At 50.2% G+C, this 23,878-nt stretch overlaps 1 protein-coding gene across 1 annotated transcript in view; it reads left to right on the plus strand.

Moving 5' to 3' along the window:
• ME3 (malic enzyme 3) overlaps positions 1 to 23,866 on the plus strand; it is a 170,879-nt gene extending 147,013 nt beyond the window's left edge. The window contains 9 exon segments of the mRNA XM_073215917.1: positions 2,838 to 2,947; positions 16,315 to 16,412; positions 16,696 to 16,809; positions 18,409 to 18,514; positions 19,063 to 19,205; positions 19,756 to 19,929; positions 22,173 to 22,253; positions 22,255 to 22,272; positions 23,651 to 23,866. Coding sequence (XP_073072018.1) covers positions 2,838 to 2,947; positions 16,315 to 16,412; positions 16,696 to 16,809; positions 18,409 to 18,514; positions 19,063 to 19,205; positions 19,756 to 19,929; positions 22,173 to 22,253; positions 22,255 to 22,272; positions 23,651 to 23,812 — 1,006 coding nt within the window. The 3' untranslated portion in view covers positions 23,813 to 23,866.
• The last annotated feature ends 12 nt before the right edge of the window (positions 23,867 to 23,878 follow it).

Here is a 23,878-nt window from a genome sequence, read left to right on the forward strand (position 1 = left end):
CCACAAGGAAAAGTCCAGGGAGCAGCCAGGCGGGTGGGTGTCCCAGTGGATGGGGGTCTGGAGGTCCTTAAGTCCAGTAAAATCTAGGGACTCTGAATCCAGGTTATTGGATGGGTGACTCACATAGCCTTTTATACAATTCCAAGTTAGGATTAAAGTGGCCTGAATTAATGAGCTCTTACTCTGTGGCTCCTCCAAATTCCCTGGGGAGGTTCTTTCATATAAAACTGAATTTAATATGAAACATTTATAAGAGTGTATATCAATAATACCTTAATAAAAAAACTGAATTTAATATGAAAGAGTAATAGTGCACTGACAAAGATATTTATTTATAATTCCTGCCTTATTTTTTTACCTCAGAGTGGTGTTGCTTAAAGGTCAAATGCGTGTGTATATGTGTATGAGAAAGGGAGACAGACACGGGAGAAGTGCACCACATTGTTTTTGTTGTCTGACCTTTCCGGCATTTTAGCTCCAGGCCAGCTGTGGAGCAACACAGGGAGTCTTGTGAGGACTATATATAACAAAATGTCACCAGCAACCAAAGACGTTCTGTTCCCCCCTACAAACCAAATACTTGAAATTCACATCCTGAAAAAAATTCACAGCACATTTTGGCAAGCATAGCATTATATTTGTGCACGGATACTTTTTGGTATCATTTCCGGCCATTGTACAAGGAGAAAGGGGCTGATGGGGGTGAGCCCCCACCCCTACTACTTGCTCTGTGACTGTGAATAAGAATTGTGGCTGGGATGGCAAGCATGTTCAGCACGTTACAATTTAAAAATCGCCCCCAGCTTTTAATCCTCACAGCAGCCCACTGCAGTTGGCCGGGCTGGTATTATCATGCCCATTGACAGATGGAAAACTGAGGCAGAATAGAAAAGTGAAGTGACAGGTGCGAGACCACTGAGCTGGGTGTGGCAGAGCCAGGTCAGGCCCCCAAGCTTCGGGAGCCAAGCCCAGCACCATAAGCCCTGGACTGTGGCCACACCACCACCTCTCCGTATCTGCCCCTGAACATTAGCCCATCCTCCCATCCTCCCACCAACCGCCCCAGCTCTCGGAGGTTCTGGAAGAACCATGATAGAAGCAAATGCCTGCCCACTCACTGGCATTTCTACTGTATAGGGTAAGCCATGCGCAAAATTATGAGGTTGAAAAAGATGTTTTCTGGGACATTCCAGTGCTGCTCACCCACTCTTAGTCACCTAGTCAAAGAGCCTCATCAGAAAGATGTCCCCCATTGCACAAGAAGCCCACCAAGTATGTGTGTCCCACCAACATTCTCTAGCAAGATCGTCAATTTTCCTTCCCACAGCCGGTCCTAAGCCTCCAGTTCTTAGGACCAAGTTGGAAATGGCAGGCCACTTCTCCTAACTCATGCCCTGTTTCTCCCCAACACTCCTGGCTGATCAATCAAGGCATTTTTTTTTTCTCAGTGATCATGAACTCAGATAATGTCAGTTACAACTGGACCCATGAGATGAAACCTACTTTTTATCTGTGTATTAAGTAATTTGTAATAACTCCTACCATGCTTGCTTTCAGAAAGACTCCAGTAAGAGACACAATACAACAAAACTATCACAACCAGGACCAAAAGTGAGACTGTCGTGAGGGGGAAGCTGTGTGCAGAATGGCTAGGCTGGCAGAGCATGCTGCAAATGAGCAGAGAACTTAGATCTCAGCTTCCTTACAATGTTAACAGGAAATTTGGGGTATAAATCCAACCATTATGTTGGAGAAACAAAACTTTTTCCTGACCCTGAAATCTAGGAGGCAGTTTTAGTGTAGATTGTAAATAAGGCCTATCTACCAGCTTATGGGCCTGGTCTTCACCACGAAGGCGCTGTTTCTTGGAGTTCTCCAAACTGTCAGAATCAGAACAGTGTGGGAGCTTGCTTGAAAAGCAGATGCCTGCATAGCGCGTGACCACGGGTAGTAGTTGCTACTGTGTTGTGTACTTGAAGTTTGCCAAGAGAGTAGATCTCAACGTCTGCACCACGCACAATGTTAATGGTGTGAAGTGACTGATGTGTTCATTAGCTTGACTGTGGTAATAATCATTTTGCCATGTATACATATATCACAATACCCGTTGTACATCTTAAATATATACAATTTTTATTTATCAGTTATACCTCAGTAAAGCCGGAGGGAAAGAATGCAGATTCCTGAGCCCAGCCCCAAACTCACTGAGTGAGGATCCTGGGAGATGCGCCTTGTGATTTGCATTCTGAGTCTGCTCACTGAAAGTTAGAGAAACCCCTCCCCAATGTGTTAGCAGATAACAGTGGCTTAATGTAGTGGCCTTCCCCAGCCTTGCTTGCATCTTATCAAGGGTCAGTGTCTCAACCCAGAAGAGTCTCAGGGGAGAACTCCAGGCCTTAGGACTCCCTCCGGGGAGATATTTGGGGGCTACAGAGGCTCTGCAGGCCCCAGTTGGAGGGAAGCTGGGTCTCTGTGTGTACACGGGTGTGCAGTAAGCTTTCTGCTATATGATTTCAGGTGGCCGCAGGCCCCAACTCAGCCCATCCAGCACCCCCAAGGGTCTGCCATCCATAGCCCATGGGAGCCCCGGAACCACATTAAAGACGTGGGCTCAGGTGACCACCAAGCCCAGTGTCCCATCCTCGTCCATAATGCAGCAGGCAGAGCCCAGGAATCTGGGAGACAGCCAGGTGGCAAAAACCCCAGTGAATGAGCCATGGCCCGCTGCCCATCCCCTGGCCTGCATCACTCCACTCCCGGCTCCCACTGGGATCTGCCAGAGCCCAGCCTTGGCCTTGGGGAGGCAAACATGCCTTCTTTCCTCTCCCGCCCAACAGGTTTGGAATAAATTGCCTCATCCAGTTTGAAGATTTTGCCAATGCCAATGCCTTCCGCCTGCTCCACAAATACCGCAACAAGTACTGCATGTTCAACGATGACATCCAAGGTAGGTGTCCACCCCTCGGACAGAGCCACGGAGGGCCGCTGCCCCCACAGCTCACCTGGCGCAGAGCAGGGCCCAGCCTCCCCCGTTTGCTGCCAGCAGCTGCTGGAGAAAGAGCATTTAACTTGGATGCAACCCCCACTTGGCTCATTCTTAGTCCCGTGACCTTACGCAAGTCCTTTAACGTTGCTAAGACTGCTTCCTCATGAATAAAATGGAGATCATTAACTGCTTCAGAGGAAAGAAAGAATTATGTGATTTAATATACAAAAGAAATAGTAACAATGTGGTCATTTTCTAGCTAGTTGAACTTGAGCAGATCACATCTCTGAGCTGCAGTTTCATCATCTCTTTAATGGGGATGAAAGGAGCTGCCTTAGAAGATGGCTGGGAAAATTTAAAGAGCTGATTATATGGAAAGTACTGGCACATGGCACTCATCAGACCAAAGCATCCATCACCATTAAAAAGGCCTTCCCAGACAAAGTAACTGGCTCTTGAGGTTTCCAAACACAAAATGCCGGGGAATCAGGACCCTCCCTTCTTTTAACGTGGCTGGAACGTGTGCTACTCAGAATGATAACACTGAAAGACACTGGCCCCAGGGTCCCAGAGTAGTCCACCACCACTGGGAAGCGTCTCCCACTCAGGGCCCACTTGGTTACCCGGTCTGTGGACCTGAACGTTCTGAAGACAGTCGCTTCTTGCCGTGGAGAAGCGAGTATGTGAAACCCGGCTCCCGATGCAGGCGTTCTCAGTAAGCAGCCTTGGGAGCTATTCCTAGTATTTTATAAAGCCCAAGAGAAACCTTGATGACATGTAGGTTATTATTTAACAAATAAAGTATGGCAAGTAAAATCTTTGCAAACCAAGGATGCAGGCCAGATAGAGAGAATAAGTCAGGGACAGGTGTTGGTTGGCCAAGCTCTCATGTTGCAGATGAGGCCCAGAGGGGTCACAACTTGTCATCAGGTGAGTTAGAGATTAACTGAAGAGGGCTCAAACCCAGGTAATAATGGCTGAGGGTTAGGGCTGTATGTTTATTATACACCAGGCACTGTTCTAAGCACCTGTGAGGTATTCCCAACTCTGTCTTATAAATGAAGAGACTGAGACATGGAGAGAGTAACATATGTAGCCAGCAAGTTGACATTTGGTCCAATTTCCAAATGCATAATTACTCACTATACTGTTCCCAGACCTTACACGCCTACGACAGAACTAAATGCCTCTTCCTTCCTTGTGGTCCACGTTATGGGCTAAGGAGACATGATAGGTGTTTTTCTGTGTGCTGGCCATACATTTTCAAGAAGCAGGAGAGCATAGTTAAACATATTATTAGACAATTCAGATCAAAACATATGACTTCAGTGCCTGCAGAGTTGGCACCCAGAGAAGGGAGACCCGAAGGAAAGCTGACACATGGCAATGCCCCAGCCTGTCCCCATTCTGTCATGGGCCTGGGACAGGCACTGGCTGCTGGCCAGCCTCGCCCAGACAGGTGGGCCTTCTGCTCAGACAGGGCAACATAGTCCAGGAGCACCGGCTGGGGGAGGGAATGTTCACTCGGCCTGCGGCTCACCTCCCTGCCAGCCCATTGGGATACCGTGGGACTGCAGCCCTGGAGGAAACATCTGCCCACTGACCCCTGACCGGCTCCCTCGTCATGACACTCGCCCGTGAGTCAGCAGCGGGACAGCCAGACCCCCAAGCCGACGGGCTGCCAAGGCCAGAGAGTGGAAGCGGAAAACAAGTCCATGTGGGTGGCACACCTGGTGCACGGACTCCAGATATGCAGCCACACACACAGCTATACATCCTCCTAAGCACAGGCACGTGCAACCCGTCTGCCCTCTCACCCACCACCCCTGGCCCCACGCTGCCGCCAAAACGCACCTCTGCAATGAACTATGGCTCTCAGCCCCTCTTCATGAGGAAGCCCACACTCCCCATGGACGTGTAAGTCTTCAGGGGTCTGCTTACTTGTGCCCTACCCCTGCCCCCACGGATCTTGCCCTCTGCCCTCTGCCCCAACCTTACTTTATTTCCGTGACCACCTTCCCCACCAGTTCCCACTGCATGTGGAAGTTCTGCTCCCAGGCTGGGGTCACCTTCCCCATCAGCTTTGCCTGAGTCACCCATCTTCACTCTTCCAGACCCACCTCCAGGGGCTCCTGTCCTGGCAAAGGCCCCCCATCAGCCCCTGTCCCTCCCATTTGACTTGGGTGCCCACCAGGTGTTCCCACAGCCACCTGTGCTCCCCTCTGTTTCCTTAACCCACTGTACCCCAAATGCCTGTCTCCCCAGTAGATGATAAGCTTCCGGAGGCAGGAGCTGTGTCTCCTCCCCCCATTCTCAGCACAGTGCCTGGCATGTTACAGATGCTTCACCAGTATTTGAAGGATGACTGAATGAAATCTGCAACACAAATGGACATGCTCAGAGAACACCCCTTGCTCCTGTGGGCGCATGTACACTGGCCACCTGCCCCTGCAGCCTCTCTTTTGTTCAGGGCCTCATACATATACTTACATAGATGTGCACCACATGTGCTCATACACAGATGTATATACATCTTCACGTGTGTAACTCTCATGTACATGCACATGCATGACATTTTAAGTAACTCAGTTCATTATTGGATTCATTGTTTTTATGTCAGGCTTATAGTCAGCTCCACCAGAGCCTGTTTTGCTCACAGGCAAAGCCAGATGGAATACTTTCCACAGCAGACAGAAGAGGAATTTCTCATTCTTTTCTCAGAAATTAGAGACTAAACTCATTCGTCCTGCATGTATACAGAGAGCTGGCAAATATACCAGTATGTCCGGAGCCCCGTGATACCAAGTCTATGATGGGGACAGCCTGACCCTTAGGTGTGACCACATGATTAACAACAGTAAAGAGGTGGGCGCAGAGATGCACTGCCCAGATCTTCCTTCAAGAAAAGCCTTGTTGCTCTGGTGGCCGGCTGGGTGGTCAGCCGCATCAGGCCGAGCCTCAGCTGCAGAGAGCCGCCTCTTCCGCCGTCCTGCCCCGCCAGGGGCCCCCCACCCAGTGAGGAGGACATATGAAGGCCCACCGTCTGGGCCCAGTGCAGGATGCCCCAGAGGGGACATTGAACTCCAGAGCTGCCCCGGCGTAGGCGGAGGCTTTGGGGACTGCTCGGCAGCCATCTTGTCCCTTGGCCCATCCTGCTGCCCTCCCCTCCTGTCCACAGGTACTGATCCCAAGGGCTCGTCTTGATAGCATGCTGACCCTCCGCATGTCTCAGCATGTGCTTTCCAGGGAATCCAGGCTGTGCCAAATAATAACACTTTGCATGCACACCAAACTTTAGGCTGGAGAGTGTTTTCCATCTACACTGTCTTACAGCTTCCTTGAAGCTCCTGGTGAGAGGACAGACATTTCTGTCCCATGTCACTGAAGAGGAAAGTGAAGTTCAAGCATTAAGTTTTGCCCCAGGTCACACAGCCAAGCAGGCACAACGCTGGGGTAGAACCGAGTTATTTCTGACTCATAATTCTCCATTCTCTCTATGATGTCAGGTTGCCTCTTCTCCCATGAGCCTTCTTGCCAAGATTTAAATTCCAGGCCTCGCCTAAGTGTGGGGTGACTGCTCTCCGGCATCCTGCTGTTCCCTCATCTTTCCCGCTCCCTCCTCAAACTCCCAGTTTTCAGACCCAAAGAGGAGGCCCCAAGAGGGGACGGGGCGTGCCCACAGCGCCACTGGTTAGTGATGGGTTCAGGACCAGAAATCTATGGTGTGGGTTCTCATTGCCGAATGGGCGATTAGAAGACCAGTGGGACATTCCAGGACTAATGGAGCAACATGGAAGATTAAGCTCATGTTCAAATTGGCCCCTTTATCCCCAAATACAAAGTAAAGAGGAATGAAACATAAAACCACACTGACATGCTTAAAAATAGAAAAGGGACACCTGCACACACACACAATCGGAGGGGGCAGGGAAAGGGGGGGATCACAGTGGTAAAGAGACACCAAGACCATGCCATGTGGTTGCTGAGGACAGGCCCTGTCCACTCGAGCAGGACCTGTGGGCAAAATCTGCCTGGAACCCCACACGTGGTGGGAGCTGGGCCCAGGCTGCCCCCGTGAGAATGAGACTGGGGCCATGCTGCCCACTCTGAATGCCAGCCTACCTTCATATCCCCCAGGGAACAAGGAAAGATAAGATCACAGGCTTCAGGATCCCAGCAGACTGAGCGCCATGAGGGCAGGGCCGTGCGTCGCCCCGAGCAGGAGCTCAGGCACATTATCTGAACTGTCCTGTCCAGTCCTGCTGGGCCACACACCTGGGAATCACTGGTCCCACAGGCCAGCCACAGGGTGGGGCCTCTGGAGTACTGAAAGGGTAAAATGCTCCACGGGACTGCTGGTGGTCTGCTCTGCCCCCACCCAGCTCAGCCTTGGCCACCCCTGGCCAGTTCTCACTGGGCTGGGCTGCCCATGCACTGACTCACTGCTGGCAGCCTCTTCAGGAATTTTGGAAAAGGCAGAGGCTCAGGTGCCTTTTGTTGTTTCAGCTGGGCCCAGGGAGGCCCCCCTGCTCTCAGGGTAGGAGAGCGAGAGCTGGAACAGTTCTGGCAATGGGAATGGTCATGCTGAAGGGCAAGCCAGCTGTGTCCTTGCAAAGGAGCTGGGTCCAGGATGCTGCTGGGCTAGTGACCATGGCCCCCCAGCCCCCACAGCTAGCTGCCTGCATCGTGTGGTTGGGGACAGGAAAGCCCAGCTGGCTTGTCAGCTCTAGAGCGTCCTCCTACCCCACCAGCCCTCCCTGGACCTGCATTGCCCCCAAGTCCTGCCCCATCCCTGGGGCAGACCCAGAGACCCCCCACTTTTGTGCTTCATGGCTTTGGCCAGGTGGCTTAAGTCCTCACAGCTTTCTTCTTCTCTGTAAAGTAGACATAATAGTATTAGCAGCCACAGCTGACCGTCAGCCGCACCACCGCAAGGCCCAAGTGGCTCTCCTAAGGCCAGCACCCACTCCAGTTGGCTGGAGCCTCCACCCGCCCATTAGGCGTTTCTGTCATCACCCATGCCTATGGCACCAGGGTGGTCTAAGGACGGTAGTGACATCTAGGCAGCGACAGGCATGTCACAGTGCTCAGTGCTGGCCCCTAGTACCCATACCTCTGGCACTCAGTAGGCTCCCAGCACATGGTGTAAGAGGGAGGGAGGGAGAGTTGAGACCAGACAGAGTGGCTTTGGTGGAGGTGAGGAGAAGAACCAGTGTGAGCGCAGGGCACCCAGGGAGCCTGGGAGGGAGGCGGGGACCCTCACCTCTCCCCACTGTCCCGTGAACTCTGTGCCACCTCTTCGTATGTGCCGGTCCTGCTGCCTAGAACTGCCTTCTGCTCTTGGCTAATTGCTGGGTCTCCCTAAAGGCTCAAGCCTCACCTTCTCCAGGATACTGCACCGAGGTCCACGCAAGTTCTGCAGCCAGGAGGGACGTTGGGCAGCATCACCCACTTCGCGCAATACCTCAGAGTCCCCCAGGGCTCAGAGGCCACGGGAGGGAAGGGGCGGATGGAGAGGAGCGGCCCGCCTCTAAAGGCTTTGTCCGGCTGGCCTGCCCTTGTGCAGACACAGGAGGGGTTCCTGGCGCTCAGGGGTCTGCTGTCCCTCCCCCCATCACCACTCACTGAGCAGCAGCCCCTGGCCTTTCAGTTCTCCCCTCATGTGAAACGTCCCTTGGCCTCTTCACTTTCTCTCCCCAGCCGCCAAAGGGCTTCCTTCTCATGAAGGGCTTCCACACAGGGCTCATCCCAGCGCTCGGGTTTCCCAGGTCTATTGCATCTGCTCCTCCTGGTGCCTCTGAGGCCGCCCCTTAGCCTGTTGCATCAGGTAAAACCCCAGAGAAGCCGAGAAGATGGTACTTATTCCCTCCAGTTCCTTCCAAACTATGGCAGAACTGGTCTAACCCACCTTCTCCATGGGCTAGGAACTGCCTTCTAGAGAGTCCAGGGAGTCCAGAAAATTCCCCCTTGTGGCACAGAAATAGGGTGGAAGTCATCTAGAAGGTCTTTGCTTGGTAAGGGAAACTGGGATTTTCTGAACATTGATGCTGCAAAGTCCCTGTGAACAAGACAGCTTCTTCACCGTCACGCTACATGCCTGAGGCCTGCAGTCCAGCACAGACACCCAGTGCACACTAAGGAGCAAACGCGTGGTGGCAGCCAGCTCCTGTGTGCAGGGAATTCTGTGGACCATGGAGGCAGGCCTGGCCTTGTAGTAGCGGACACCCCAGCCCCGTCATGGCCCCAGCTCCCAAAGCCGCCGGGGGCAGACCCTGACTCACCCTGACTCCCTGTCCTTGTCATGGCCGGGGGTAGCCGCCTTGCCTAACCTGTTAAACAGCTAGCTCTTTCCCTTTTCTCCCTAATCTCTTGTTCAGCATGGAAATTCCTTAAACTTTGCCAAATACGACTATTAAAAGCAGAATAGGAACTATATTTTCAGCCTGTCCCTTTGTGCTGTGTCCTCAACACACAGCCTCCAGTACGCAGTCTGCAGCCATTGTAACTATGGAAAGCTCCCTCTGAAAAGGAAAACTTGGTGTTTTTTCATCACGAATGGGAAACAGTCATGCAATCGGCTGCCAGTGGTATCTGTGGGCACAAACCATGTTCAACACATCCCTGGGCTTCTCCAGGTGTTTATCTGCAGAAAGCTAAACAGCTTCCTTCCTCTCCATTTTTAAATCCCAAACACATTACCCAAGAGTTCCCAAAATGAAAAGTAATGATGAAAATAACTTTATTGCCAAACTTTATAATATGGGGCTTCAGAACTGCTGTTTTTCCTCTTGTGTTCTGGTCTAAAATGAAGGTAGCTTGCTACTTGAGAGGGAGGTCCCAGAAAGGAGACCACGAATAACTAAACAGGGCGCAGCCAATGAGTGTGGGGCTCCAGAAGCCAAGTTCGGAGATGCCCGAAGCAAAAATGAGCTACATATCAAATGCTGCTGGGCAGTCAAGGAAGAGGGGGGCTGAGGGCTGACCACTGACTTGCAGTGTAGTGGTACTGGTGACCTTGATGAGAGATGGGGACGGTCACTTGATTGGACTGGGTTTCAAGGAGACTAAGAAGAAAGGAAATGGAGGCAATGAGCATATTTAGCTCTTTGGAAGAGTTGGCTGTGAAGGGAAGTAAGAAATAGGGTGGGAACCTCATTGGGTCAAGAGAGGCTTTTTAAAGATGGGAGCTTTATGACATTTGCATGCTGATGTCAGCGATCCAGTAGAGAGGGAGAAGTGGAGGATGCAGAAAAAGGGGAGAGAATTATGAGACAATTTCCTTGAATAGGGGAGAAAAATGGCAATTCAATCATACTTACTTCATGGAGTTGTGAAGATTAAATGGGCAAATGCAGGTAAACCCATACATAGTCCAGAGTCAAGGTCTTGGTGAGAGTGATAAATAAGTAGCAATTGCCCTTATATCCTTTCATTGAAATTTTTGATTCTTTCCTATCAGAGTTCCCCTTGTTTTGTGTTCTCCACCCCTTCCAGAATCACAGGTGAACATTTACCTCCACTGCCTGAGTTAACTTCCCTCTACCCCCACTTCCGCCTGCCCCTCAGTCCTTCCCCGGGGAACCCCCATAGTGCCACTCCTGCTGCCTTCAACTTCAGAGTGTGGAAAGGCTGTGTGAGCTTGTAGACCAGGAGAGGGTGGAAGCAACTCCCCAGGTTTTCCTGCTTCACTTCCCCTGGGTGAAGGATGCAGGCAAGCCACCACCTCTTTCTGGCCTCAGTTTTCTCATCTGTACAGTTGTTGGATGTCATGCTCTCCAGTCCCCATACAGCACTGAATTTCTGCAGGCAAGCCCAGCTATCCAGCCTGCAGGTTCTAACCACAAGAGGTATTTGACACCCAAAGAGGAAAGACCGATCAAAAGTGTGGCGTCGTTGGGAGCATCTCTGATGGAATATCTTTGGCGCCATCTGGTGGCACATACTTTGCATATCTCCTGTCCAGAGGCAGAAGATGTCCTGAAATAGAACTGTTTGAGCAGAAAACTCCCTCTCTAAACAATGGAAGGAAACTAGTACTTCACCTAGGGAAGCCATCTAGCTCAGAGCATCTCAGACTTAAATGGGCATGTAAGTCATCTGAAGGTCTTTTGAAATACAGCTTCTGACTCAATAGAACTGAAATGAAAGTGGGTTTTGAGGGACAGAGAGTAAGATGGATGGTCTTGGCTGTTTGTAGGGATACAGAGAAATTAGGTTGCTGACCTAATTAGTAGACTTTGAGAAAATGATGGATAAAGGGTATCTGGAGGTTTTGGAGGAGGGTCATACCATGCAGCTCTCACTACCTGTGTAAGTGACTTGATTAAGTATTTAAATTGCTTTTTGATGCTTTCTTGGATCATTTTGGTGTTCCTTTTGAGTGCAGTACAGTGCTGAGCCTGGCCAATATATAGCCCAGCTTTATTCAGGTTAGATAAAAAGTAGATCTGGGAAAAGAAGGGATAATTAATAATGCCTGGGAAACAGAGACTTCCTAGCAGAGGAGGTCGTTTGGGCTGATTCATAAGGAATAAGTAATGAGCTGCAGAAGCTCCTATAGATGGTAGAAACAGCATGGATAAAGCACAGAAGTATAAAAACACATGGCCTGTTAAGAGCAATGAATAACGTGCCTGATACATAGAGTACATGGGGAGGCATGAAGCTGCTAAAGTGGGTTGATACTGATAATATCCTTTCTACCCATAAACTAACAAAAAGTGATATCATCAACAACCTCTTTATAGCTGTCATCACACTTGATAATCATTTATTAACTTCTTTACAAAGCAGTAATCAACCTATTTTGTTACCAAGGGCATCCTCAGTACCCCAAAGTCCGGTACATAATTAATCCTCAAAACCAAATGAATGCAACAATTTACCAACAATGACCTCTGACTGTCGATTGTGTTACAGTTATTGAACCTAAGCCTTGGTAAAGGGAGGTAGGTCCCTAAGGGCAGGGACCAGGTTAGATTCACGTTCTGCATTGCCCAGCATGGTGCCTGTCACCTGGTTGGCCTTAGTAAATGCACACTAAGTTCCTTGGGGCCCCTCAGAAGGATGTTAGGAAAGCCCCAGTAGTCCTCAGGCCTGGCCTGGGACCCTGCTGGCACTTCAGCCACTGTCCCTCCAGGCCACCGCTGTGTGAAGGCTGGAGAACCTGCACCCCATCTTTGGGGGGAGTGTGTTCCTGACTCATGTCCTGCCTTCTGATGTCCACATTGATGAATATGCACCTATTAGGCTCCAACTGTTTGTGGTGCCCCCTGTCATGGCCCAACATTCAGCCTCTAAGCCAGACCCAAATCCATCCCATGTTCGAGGAGAAGCCCCTCCACCCACCACCCTAGAGCTAGCAAAAAAAAAAAAAAAACACCCTAGAAAACTGGAAACAGAAAACAAAAAACTCACTCATATTCCCACCCTGCAACCATTTGTATTTTGTTTTTCTTTCCAGATTATGTGTATGTGTTTCACTGCAGCTAGAATCATGATAAGGTTCTCTTCCTTCCAGCCAACTCAGTGAAGCATAGCTTAGCACTGGTTCCCGGTTCAAATCCTCATTCTGTTATATGATCTTGGACAACTCAGCAAAACTACTCTGTACCTCATGTTCCCAGTCTGTAGAACAGGGATGATGATAATGAGGATTAAACAAATAAATGTCTTTACAGTTAGACATGTAATATCTGATGTTAGACTAACTTCAAGGCATTTTCTGTGTTGTTACATCATCTTCATAATGAGCACTTTTAATGGCTGCAATATATTCTGAATGTTTCTACTAATTATCTAGCCGTTACTCCTTTGTTAGATGTTTAAGTTATTTCTAGTCATTCTGTATTATAAAAGAGACTGACATAAATATCCTAGGACATACATTGTGGATCTGTCTATACATAGATTCCCAGAAGTAGAAGCATGAGATCAAAGCGCAAAAATATCTTATGCCTTTGGTCTATACTGGGAAATCGTTTTCCAAAAAGAACTGAAGCACTTTAAAATGCAACATATGCTGTAACTTTTCTACTTTTCACTGTTCCCTCACCAGCCTTAGATAACATCAATTTCTTCCATTTGTGCAACCTTAATGAGCCATAAAGTTCCACTTTAATTTGCCTTTCTTTGACCATCATGGAGGCTTTAGTATTGCCAGTTGTGATGACTTCATTGTGAATGCTTTATTGGTCAGGGTCAATTCCAGTTGCTTTAACAGAGCAAACAATGTGAAGAATTATTAATTACATATTAGAGAAATGAAAAGCCAAAAAAAAAAAACACTAAGGATCTGCTACACCCCTAGGACTGGGGAACAAAGGGAAGATGAGGCGGAAGCTGACTAGTGTTGGTGTCTAAGAGGGACACACTACAGGGCCAGTTCTGCAAGGGACCAGATTCACCCGCTGCCTTTGGAACCAATTGCTGGTGCAGAGGTGAAAAGCCAAGGAAGGCTGTGGAGTTGTCAGATTTAGCCAAAAGAAAAAAAAAAGTGGGATACCCAGTTAAATTTGAATTTCAGATAAATAATGAATAATATTTTTTAGAATACTTATGCTGTTTACACAGGACATACACTACAAAATTGTTACTAAAATTCAGATTTAACTAAGTGTCCTATATTTTATCCAGAAATCTTACAAGGGCAGGGGTGATGCTGAAATTTATGTTCTCCCCACTTCCCCGTCAACATCCCCAACTAGCCTTTCTGTTGCCCTCCGGCGCCCCCTGTTGGCAGCGCCTTGCGTGGAGCCGAGTGGCAAAGCTGGGAAGTGATTTGCACACAAGGCAAAGGGTGGGCTGGATGCCGAGAAACAATTACCCGACAATGGTCACTGCCCATCCTTTCAGCTACTCAGCATCCATGCGCACAGTTCTGCGCACTGGTACTTCCAGACAAGGACAAAACAACAAAGTGCTAATAAAATGCAACTATCTTTCCAACAAATGAAGGCATTCTTACCTTCTCCTGGCCGTGGGGACAAGCAGTCTCTACCATCATTTTATTCAACTCCTGAAGAAAGTCACACTGCCCATCTCTGGGCAGGATTAACTACTCTTAAAACTCAATCACTGTCACATTTGAAAATTCTGTTCTTCCCTAAAGACTAAATTATAGAATTAACCTCTAACAAAACAGATAAAATGATAAGGAGAATAAATTAGCCTTTACATATATATATATATATAAAATCACCTAATTGAGGAAGAAAATATACATGGCTGCTACAAACCTTATTTCTGCAACCTTAGCCATGAGGCTATAGTTGATGTTTATAAATTCCTTCCTCAGCCTCCCATTCCGTGTTTTCTTGTCTGCAGATAGGACCTAAGCTGACCGGGGTTCTTGGTAGGCTCAAACCTTTGTTTCTGAAGGACTGACTCCTCAGCGGTCCCGCCTCTCTTCAGCTGCGGTGGTAGTCATTAGTATTTCCTATTGAGCATGGAAGTACGAAGTCCCACCCCAGAGGATTCCTGGGCACAGATATAGTCCCTCCCTGCCCCCAGCTTCCCTTGGTTATCAGAACGAATAATCATGTCCCACTGGTTTCTTGCCCACTAGTTTTGTGGCAAAAAGAGCTCTAAATGGCCAGGTAGCAGTCTCAAATTCAAATTCAGTAGAACCATGTTATAAGCTCTAATGGAAGCATTTTTCTGTTGGGAACCAAGATCTCCAATCCAGAAAGCATAAAATTGAAGAGACAGGAAGCAAAAATTCTGCAAGTGAGTTATTTGGTAAAATGCTGAGAGGAACCATTCCCACTTTAACCCCCTGATTTCTAGACCTAAGCGCTCTGGCTACGGGAGGAAGCACAGTGTATTGTTTTCTAAGTCAAATCATATATTGCATCCTGTAAGATAGAACCTTATCATCTCCAAATGGTATTATCTCGACTAGCTCTATAGTTACTGTGAAATGAATTCTTTAATTAGAAGCCTTGGCATCTAGACTGTATCAGGATGATGAATAGGTATTCCAAATACCCGCAGATGATGGTACTGGCAGAGTCTTACAGACAGGAAAGGAAAATCCATATGCAGAATATTTATTCCAATGAGGACAGATTTCTTTTCTGTCTACAATGTAAAGAGTCCAATGCAGTCATCATGCTGCCAGGTCCTCCCAGGGAGTGGTGCCCCATCAGGAGCTCAACCTTGGTCTCCACCATTGACAGGTTAGTCATTCAGCAATAGTGGTAGCAGGTGAGCCTTGGTGAAGGGAAGTCCATGCATAACCTCCATCCTTGCCACTATGGCTACTGTGTACATAACTCATTGACCAAACCCTACGTGGCTGGGAAAGATGCTAACATATGCAGCACATGCCATTTTGTCTACCTGATTATTGAGAACCTATTCTTATTGTGCCCTTTGGTGATCTTTCATATCGGGCACCAATGCCTTCACACTCTGTACCCATTGCAAGAGGTCCATTCACACACCACTTCCCCAGACGTCCTCGTCACCAGTCTTACTATTTTGTTCCAAGTCCCTGACCATCCAGCTAAACCTTAGCAGCTGCCCATGAATCCATGTAGATCTGGCCATCTCTTGGACCAAAGTAGACAAGCAAATTTACAACTTGAAGTCATGTCCACTGGGAAGAATTCCTTCACCATTACCCTTAGGGCTATATTCTACTGGGGCTGTGAAGCTCAACCATATACTTCTGGTTGATGCTGCCATATCATTAAGAAGAATCTATAAACGAAGTCCAAGTAATCTTCTCTTTGGTCAGCTGGTCCCAAGGAATTCCTGGTGAGACCTTTGGTGTGAATTGAGGGTGAAAAAATCATGCAGACGTAGGTGTCAAACAAGTCTTAGCCATCTGATAATGCAATGTACTGCACCTTCTGGACATGGTCCAGACATTTGATGATGGCAGGATCCTGGGCACACCCCCACCCTATGACGTGGTGGTTAAGATAGGCAACTCAGTCACGTGATCACTTAATGTCTCATGGTTACTTTGTGGTCTCATTTCTGCATATTTATCCCTAACACAAGCCATTCTGTGACACTCACACTCTAATTTGGCTTCTGTTATATTTGTCGTCATCAATGTATTTAGAAATGAGGGGGGAAGCATTTTACTATCTGAACCTCTTTCTCAGGGTCAGTAAAAGCCCAGGAGCTGTTTCTCAAAAGAACAGCTAAAACCAAAGAGAGTGTGGATCTGCTCCGAAAGTTGCATGCCTGTGCGTTTGACTTGTATAAGGGCTAAGGAAAGTTCTGGGTGTGGGGAGCTTTGCCAGAGGTCATCTCTGGGGGGTTGGAAGCCAGTGGCCAGAGGCTGAGGGTGATTTCACTCTACTCTGTTGCAGGCACAGCCTCTGTCGCTGTGGCAGGGATCCTGGCTGCTCTGCGAATCACCAAGAACAAGCTCTCCAATCACGTGTTTGTTTTCCAAGGTGCCGGTGAGGTCGGTGCCACCAGGGGCTCTCTGCTGTTAGCGTAGCAGAAGAACAATGGGTGGAGGGCATCAAGGAGGGTAGGTGTTCAAGGGTTCTGAGCAGAGGAAGCAGCGCAGGTACATTGTGATAATTGTAGATGCCTGGGCCCCCATATTTGGATGTCTCAAGGCAAGGCCTTAACTGGGACTCCTGGGAATAGGGGGGAAGAAGAGAGGATCTTGGGTAGGCATCTGGTAAACGCTGAGCAGCAGTTTCCCTGTGTCTGAACATCCTCCCTGTGGTACCTCCCAGGCAGCCATGGGCATCGCCCACCTCCTTGTCATGGCCCTGGAGAAAGAAGGCGTCTCCAAGGCAGAGGCCACGAGGAAGATCTGGATGGTGGACTCCAAGGGGCTCATTGTCAAGGTACGGTTGGTCTGGAGACCTGGAGGCTTCCCGACACCCCCAGCATTTGGAACGGGAGTGGAAGAGGTCTCCAAGGGGCGGACTGCTCAGGCAGAACAGGGAGCAAAAGGGGGGCAGTGACCTGAAGCCCACAGCAAAAGACTCATCGGCAGTCACCCGGACTGCCCTTGCCCCAAAGCCTTGAACAGGCAGGCAGGTGTGAGAACGTGCACCCTTCCCACCGCACTGCCCACCCTTCCTGCCTTGCGCTCACCTCCAGCCATACTGAATCAGTTCTCCAAAAGTAATGTGCTCTCTGTCTTCTACCTCTTTGCATATTTTGTTCCTCTGCCTAAAATGTCCTTTTTTTTCCCACATGCCCACTCTCAACCCTCCAGCCCATCCTTTTCCTCTCTTGTCTTCTGCTGCCTCCTCCAAGAAGCTTTCCCTGAGCATCTGGGTCTCAACTAACTTCCTCCATTATGTTCACATAGCCCACCCCGCTGCATACGTCACTCTTACCACATTGTAGAGCAGTTGCCCTTTTACTGTCTCTCTCCCCGCTAGGCTGTATGGTCTGATGTCAGTGCCTGGCACGTGCTAAGTGCATAGTTAAGAAAGAATGAATGAGAGAGAAGCAGTCCAGCTTCTGACTGGAATGTGGCCAGGGGCACAATTAGATGACCTCCTCCCTTAGGACTTCACCCAGCACTCCGTGTTTTAATTCCCCAAATTCCACTAACGTAGAATGTCAGTGAAAGAAAGAAAAAGAGGACAGGAATAGTAATGGGGGAAATACGTGGGGCTAGTGACCAGGAATAAGAGAGACATTCAGCAGACACTGACTTCCCTATTGTTCCATACAGAGCCAGATACTGCTGGGGGGAACCAGGGCCTCGGGATTCCTCCCCCGCCCCAGGTCTAGAGCAGAATCCCAGCCCAGGACCAGGCTGCCAGGGCTGCCACACGTCCCTCCTGCCTGCCTTTCTGCTCACCCATGGCACTCACCCTGCTCAGAAACCCCTCAGAGCTGACGTCTTCATGCTGCCTCTCACGAGGGCAGCTGACCCAAAGGAGTCACCAGGAATGTTTGACCGCATTCACCAGCCCACCACCCACTGAGAAACGGGAGGCATCTGGAGCTTACTGGGGGCAGCCAGCCACTGCAAGTGTGTCCCGGAGCTCAGCTTATTATTATTTGCAGGGAGCTTACAGATATTATAAAATGCATTCAGATTAGCTCCCTGACCCTGGGTGGCCCAGGCCCTTGTCCCTCAGCTGGGCCTGGGTACTGGACACCTTGGGGCCAAAGCTCTTGGTCAGACTCAGGCACTTGCTGAGAGCCTTTCTGTCCTGGCCCAGGAAGCCACGATGCCAGCAGCTCAAAGAAAGGCTTTGTGGATTCATCATAGGTGACTTGGGCTAAAGAAAACCACAGCCACATGCACACACACACATTAAAAGTCCTCAGGTTCCACCAGGAAATGTGGTGCCAATGCGTCTGATAGCTCAGACCAAAGCACGGGCTTCCGCAGGGAGCGCCTCAGTGTCCCAGTACATTCACGCCCTGCCCTGCGGTTCTCACCGCGGCTGCTGCACCATGTCTGCCCTTCCCTGCAGGGGAGGAGCCACCTGAGCCACGAGAAGGAGATGTTCGCCCAGGACCATCCTGAAGTGAACTCCCTGGAGGAGGTGGTGAAGCTGGTGAAGCCCACAGCCATCATAGGTAGGCGGAAGGGTGGCCCACGGCTCAGACCAGCTAACCCTCCCAACTTGCAGGTGGAGATCGAGGCTCAGCAAGGAGCAGAGCGGCCACGGAATACAGCTCTTCCCACCCCCCAAGTCCAGTGCAATGCCACAAACTTCCACTGAGCGACTACATGTAAAAACCGTAGAACTGAGGCCCCCCGTGGTACAGAATCACATAGCGCAGTGAGGTCAGGGCTGGCCTCTCGGACCAGGATGATATGAGCATGCCTCCCCAGGGGGGCAGCCCGGCATTTCTCCCTGTCTTGAAGGAGCAGCCCACTCTGAAGGGCAATGCCCAGGGCCAGCTCACTGGGCAGGGACCAGTGGTCCCTTAGGGGTTCACAGGAGGTGTCAGCTGCTCAAGCAGGAAGACCCTCTTCTCTTCTGCTCCCTCCATCCCTATGGCAGACGCCATCCCCGATACTCCTGAGTCTCTAGTGCTGTACCTGGTTCCCACCACCAGCAGGGGAGGAATGGACTGTTTACAGAGAGCAGGCACCCCCACTACCCGCCTTTTCCCTGTAGGTGTTGCCGCCATCACAGGAGCCTTCACGGAGCAGATTCTGAGGGACATGGCCTCCTTCCACGAGCGCCCCATCATCTTTGCCCTGAGCAACCCCACCAGCAAGGCCGAGTGCACAGCTGAGAAGTGCTACCGGGTCACTGAGGTCAGCGGGGAGTCCTTCCTTCCCCAGGCTGAGAGGATATAGTAAAATGAACTGAGCAGCCCCATAGGGTGAAAAAATCCCCACACTGCTGACGAGCAAACAGGTTCAGAGAGAGGAATCGCTTGCCTTAGGTCACAGAGCTCATGAGGATGGAGCTGGCCCTCCACCGAGGTCTGGCTCCACAGCCCGAGCCCTCAGCATTATGCGACTCGGCCCAAGGTTCTCCTAAAGCAACAAGCTCTGGCCAGAGCCTGAAGCGCTTGGAGACTCGAGGCGCCTGTATAGCTGTGGTGTGCTGGGCTGGCCCTCCAGGGAAGTGACAGGTTAAAAAGGTCCAGCTTCACCTTTCAGTGGCTTTTGGCCACCAGGTAACTCATGGGGCCTGAGCTTTTCAGTCAAATGTACAAGAGTGCTTTTGGCACCTGCACTGTGCCCAGACAATGCTGAGCATTTGGCGGAGGAAGAGGGGTCGACCTTTGGGAGATAAGACTAGGCCACTGTTACTGCCTGGATCTCCAAGCTCCATCTCTGGTTGTCTTCCTGCCTCCAGGGCCGAGGGATCTTTGCTAGTGGAAGTCCTTTTAAGAGTGTGACTCTGGAAGACGGCAGGACCTTCATTCCCGGGCAGGGAAACAACGCCTATGTGTTCCCTGGAGTGGCCCTGGGAGTCATCGCTGGCGGGATCCGGCACATCCCAGACGAGATCTTCCTCCTGACAGCAGAGGTATGACTGTCCCACTCTCTTGCATGCTCCCGGTAGAGCTGTGACCTACCCCAGGTCCTACACTGGGCCCCCAGAGAATCCTCCTCTCATCTCTTCTATCCACCTGCCCCCAACCCTGGCAGTGGGTCCCCAAAGTACTTGAACAGCAAGCTTCTCTCAAGGTCACCTTCAGACATGAACTTCTCTCAGAACACATCTGGGGCTCCTAAGGGGGGGTTGGGAATAGTCAGTGGGAGAAGGTATTGGCAGGAGGCACTGCAGTGAGAAAACATGCCTTGTACTGCTCCCTGCCCCCAGCAGTGCCCATATACATGCCTAGAAGAGGGGAGAGCCACCAATCCACTTGAAACTGTGGGCTTGTGGACCATGACAGACAATGGATTCTTCCAGGCACAGGTGTTGGCACATTACCAGGGTAACTGGTGGCAGAATAAGCCCCAGCACGGCAGCTTCGGTAAGGAAGGCTGTCAGCTGCATGTCTGGTTTGCCTACTTGAGTACCCGGATTTGCAGCACAGAAAGTGCACACCTGCCCTGCCCCACGTGTCTTACTGGAAAGCCCCCAGAAGGTTCTTTACTGGACACAATGACAGAACTCATTAGGAATGGCAGCCCATGGTGATAATAATGATCAATAATAACAGTTACAGCCGCTGACACTGATCAGCTGCTTACCGACTGCCAGGCACTTCACATTTATCCTTACTCCGAGGAAACCAAGGCTTTAGAAATGTCTCCCTTGGGAGGTTATAAACTCAGTTACAGTTTCTCAAAACTATAAACACATATTAAGTCTGTTTATCCCCAGTGAGCTCCCAAGGCTCTAATGTGATCAAGCCATGGAAACCCTGCTTCCCTCAAATCCATCCATCCTCTAGCCGTCCACAGAGAGAAGCCTTCGAAACGTGGAACAGGCCCCCTCTCTCCTCATTTCAGACCTTTGTATGGCATCTCAGCTCACAGGATAAAGTCCAAACTCCTGCACAATTTCCACACAAGGCATTTGGCCTGGGGCCTCCTTTCCTCTCCAGCCTCTCGGTGTCCCCCTACCATCGACCCATCCAGTGTTCTTTGTACAATCCTGAACTCATACCCTCTCTGGCTCTCTCTCCCCTCCAAGAATTTGCATGTGTTATTCCCTCTCCCCTTTTCAAGTAATTCATACTTTGTCCTTTGAGTCTTAGCTTACGTCGCTTTTTCTGAGAAGCTTTCCCATACACGGCGGACTGGGCCCCGCTCCCTCTGTGCCTATTTGGCCCGTCTCCTTGCTTCCTCCTCACTACATTAGAATTGTTCTAACTGTTTAATTGTCTGCTGACACCAGTCCCTGGGAGGAGAAAGACTGTGGTTTCTCCACCACCGATCCTCAGCACCTAGCACAGAGCCTGGCATACTGTAGAGCCCAGTGAATATTTAAGTGAATGAATGGAAATACAGAAGCATAAGAATAGGGCAGTTGGAGGTGGGGGGAGGCCTGTTTCCCTAATGTCTGCCAAATGCTGAGGGGAAACCAACACCTTTGCTTTGTTCATTCTGGACACACAGTGCTCAGAGGGCACCAGGGCTTTTGCTAAATTTAAATTTGCTACCAGAACATGGAGTGGGAGTGCATTCAGAGTCATCACTTCACAGAGGCTGATCTGCACAGCTGGCTGAGTGCCAGTGCCTGAGGCTGGACGATGAAGCTTGTAGGGGAGACAAGCTCAGACCAGGCCAGGAAGCTGTGCCAGGCGCATTCCCAGGATGAGGTGCCTAGGGCATTATTCCAATAAAGCAGAAGGTCCACCTGTGGTCTCAATCCCTGGAGAAGCCTTTCCTCAGACTGCAACCAGGGCTGGAAAGGAGAGCTCAAGGGGCCCTGAATACAGAGACGCCAGAACCTATGGACATGAGGTTACTGAGCACATGAGAGGCTGGAAGTCAGGGAGTGAGGGACCTGGGGATCCCTGTGCAATAGGCTAGACCAGCCCAGGGGAGACCCTGGGGTCTGCATGCAAGCCAGGAGTTTGTTCACCTTGATCTTAGTGATTTTTTCCTTTAGAACTCAGGGAGCCTCATGTAATTCTAAGCCTCAGCCCGTCTCCCAGTACAGAATGTAGTGCTTACCCTATGGAACATAATGCTTAAGCACAAGCCTTAGGTACCCCTGGGGCCACGTGGTGCCGCAGACACAGTGGGAACTGCAGCCCAATGGTCGGGCTTGTTCTGGGGACTTTGCTGATTTTCTCAGTTCTCTCTCCCTAGCAAATCGCCCAGGAGGTCTCTGAGCAGCATCTGTCCCAGGGGAGGCTGTACCCACCACTCAGCACCATCCGAGATGTGTCTCTTGAGAATCGCCATCAAAGTAAGAGACATCCTACCCCCTAGTGAGGCTCAGCGAACTGAGGGGATGGCAGCTGGGGGCACCTCCTGAGCTCCTTGGGCTGCACTGCGTGCATCCCAAAGGCTGGGTGACAACCCCCTGCCTGCAGCTTGAGCCCCACCCCCAATGCCCTCTCAGGCCCATTCTGGGAAAGCTCCTGGATTTCCCCTCAAGCTCCAGGCAGAAGGCCATCAAAGTCCATAGTTTTGTGGACCGCACTGTGGGTAGAATTTTTTTTTAATGAATCATGAGTGCCTGTTTATACAGAAAGGTCACCTTGTACAGCATCCTGCCAAGAGCTCCGGCTGTGGCGTCGCAGCTCTGCCAATCAGCGGCAGAGCCACGACAGGCCAGTCACGTCACTTCCCTGAGCCTCAGGGTCCTCCTCCCCCAAAGGGACTGTAATTCCTCTTTCTCAGAGTTCTGGAGAAGATCAAAGGAGAGCACTGAGAAAGCTCCACACTCAGTGCCTAGTCCAGCCAGAGCAGATGCTCATTCCTCCCTTTCTCTCAGAATGACGGGGCCATGAGGTGATCGGGTCGTGGGGTGTTCTGAGTACAAATGTCACCTGAAGACTATGCAGTGATGATCGGTTTTCAAAGAGTCCAAATGTGGTGCAATAACAACTGGCCCAACACTGATAATTGTGGATCTGGATGAATATATGAGGGCTTATTATACTGTTATTTTTATTAGTGTTTATATATGTATGTTTCCTATAGTAAGTTTTCAAAAGAATTTCAGAAAATGCATTGCTCCACAGCATGTGCTCCCCACGGGCTGTCCAGCGTAGGATCCAGAATCAGCCCATAAGACCAACAGTCCAGCTCACAGTCCAGCACTGCCCAGTTCCTTCCTTTTGGGGATATTTAGATTCATGCTCTTTTGAAGCCACATCTAATTCTCTGAGCACAATGTCCCGGCTGTTCTTCCAGTTCAGCCCACACTTGGGGCAGCAACACTGCCAGGTACTGAACACTGCTGCCTGCTACCTAATTTTATTGGACATCCTCACACCACTCCAGAGGATGCCCTCATTTCCCCCACTTGGCAGACGAAGACACTGAGGCTCAGCAAGGATAATGGCCCTGCTGAGGACCCACAGGCTGTTAGGAGCAACGGCAGATTTTAGTCGGAGGCCTTTTGACGAAGGCCCAGTATGTACTGCACTGTGTCACAGCTTCCTGTCTGAGCAAAAAGCCCGGGATCTTTGCTATCCAGCGGCTTAGTGGGCCACAGCTCATGAGAGGCACATGCCTGGTTCTGCAGGGTATTTTCCCCGTCCACAGGCCCCCTAGCAAGGGTCTGGAGGCAAGTACCTCCTTAGATCCAGTTCCTCAGCCAACATGTTTTTCCCTAGGTCCTCGACTTCGCGTACAAACACAACCTGGCCTCCTACTACCCGGAGCCAAAGGACAAGGAGGCCTTTGTCAGATCCCTCGTCTACACTCCAGACTATGACTCATTTACACTGGACAGCTACACTTGGCCCAAGGACGCCATGAGTGTTCAGACCGTCTGACATGGTCTCAGAGGCTGGTGTGGGGCTGACCATATAAATGGGTTCCAAAATGGCCATCCTTGTCAC

The sequence above is a fragment of the Manis javanica genome, chromosome 11 (genome assembly GCF_040802235.1).
Source record: "Manis javanica isolate MJ-LG chromosome 11, MJ_LKY, whole genome shotgun sequence".
NCBI classification, from domain to species: domain Eukaryota; kingdom Metazoa; phylum Chordata; class Mammalia; order Pholidota; family Manidae; genus Manis; species Manis javanica.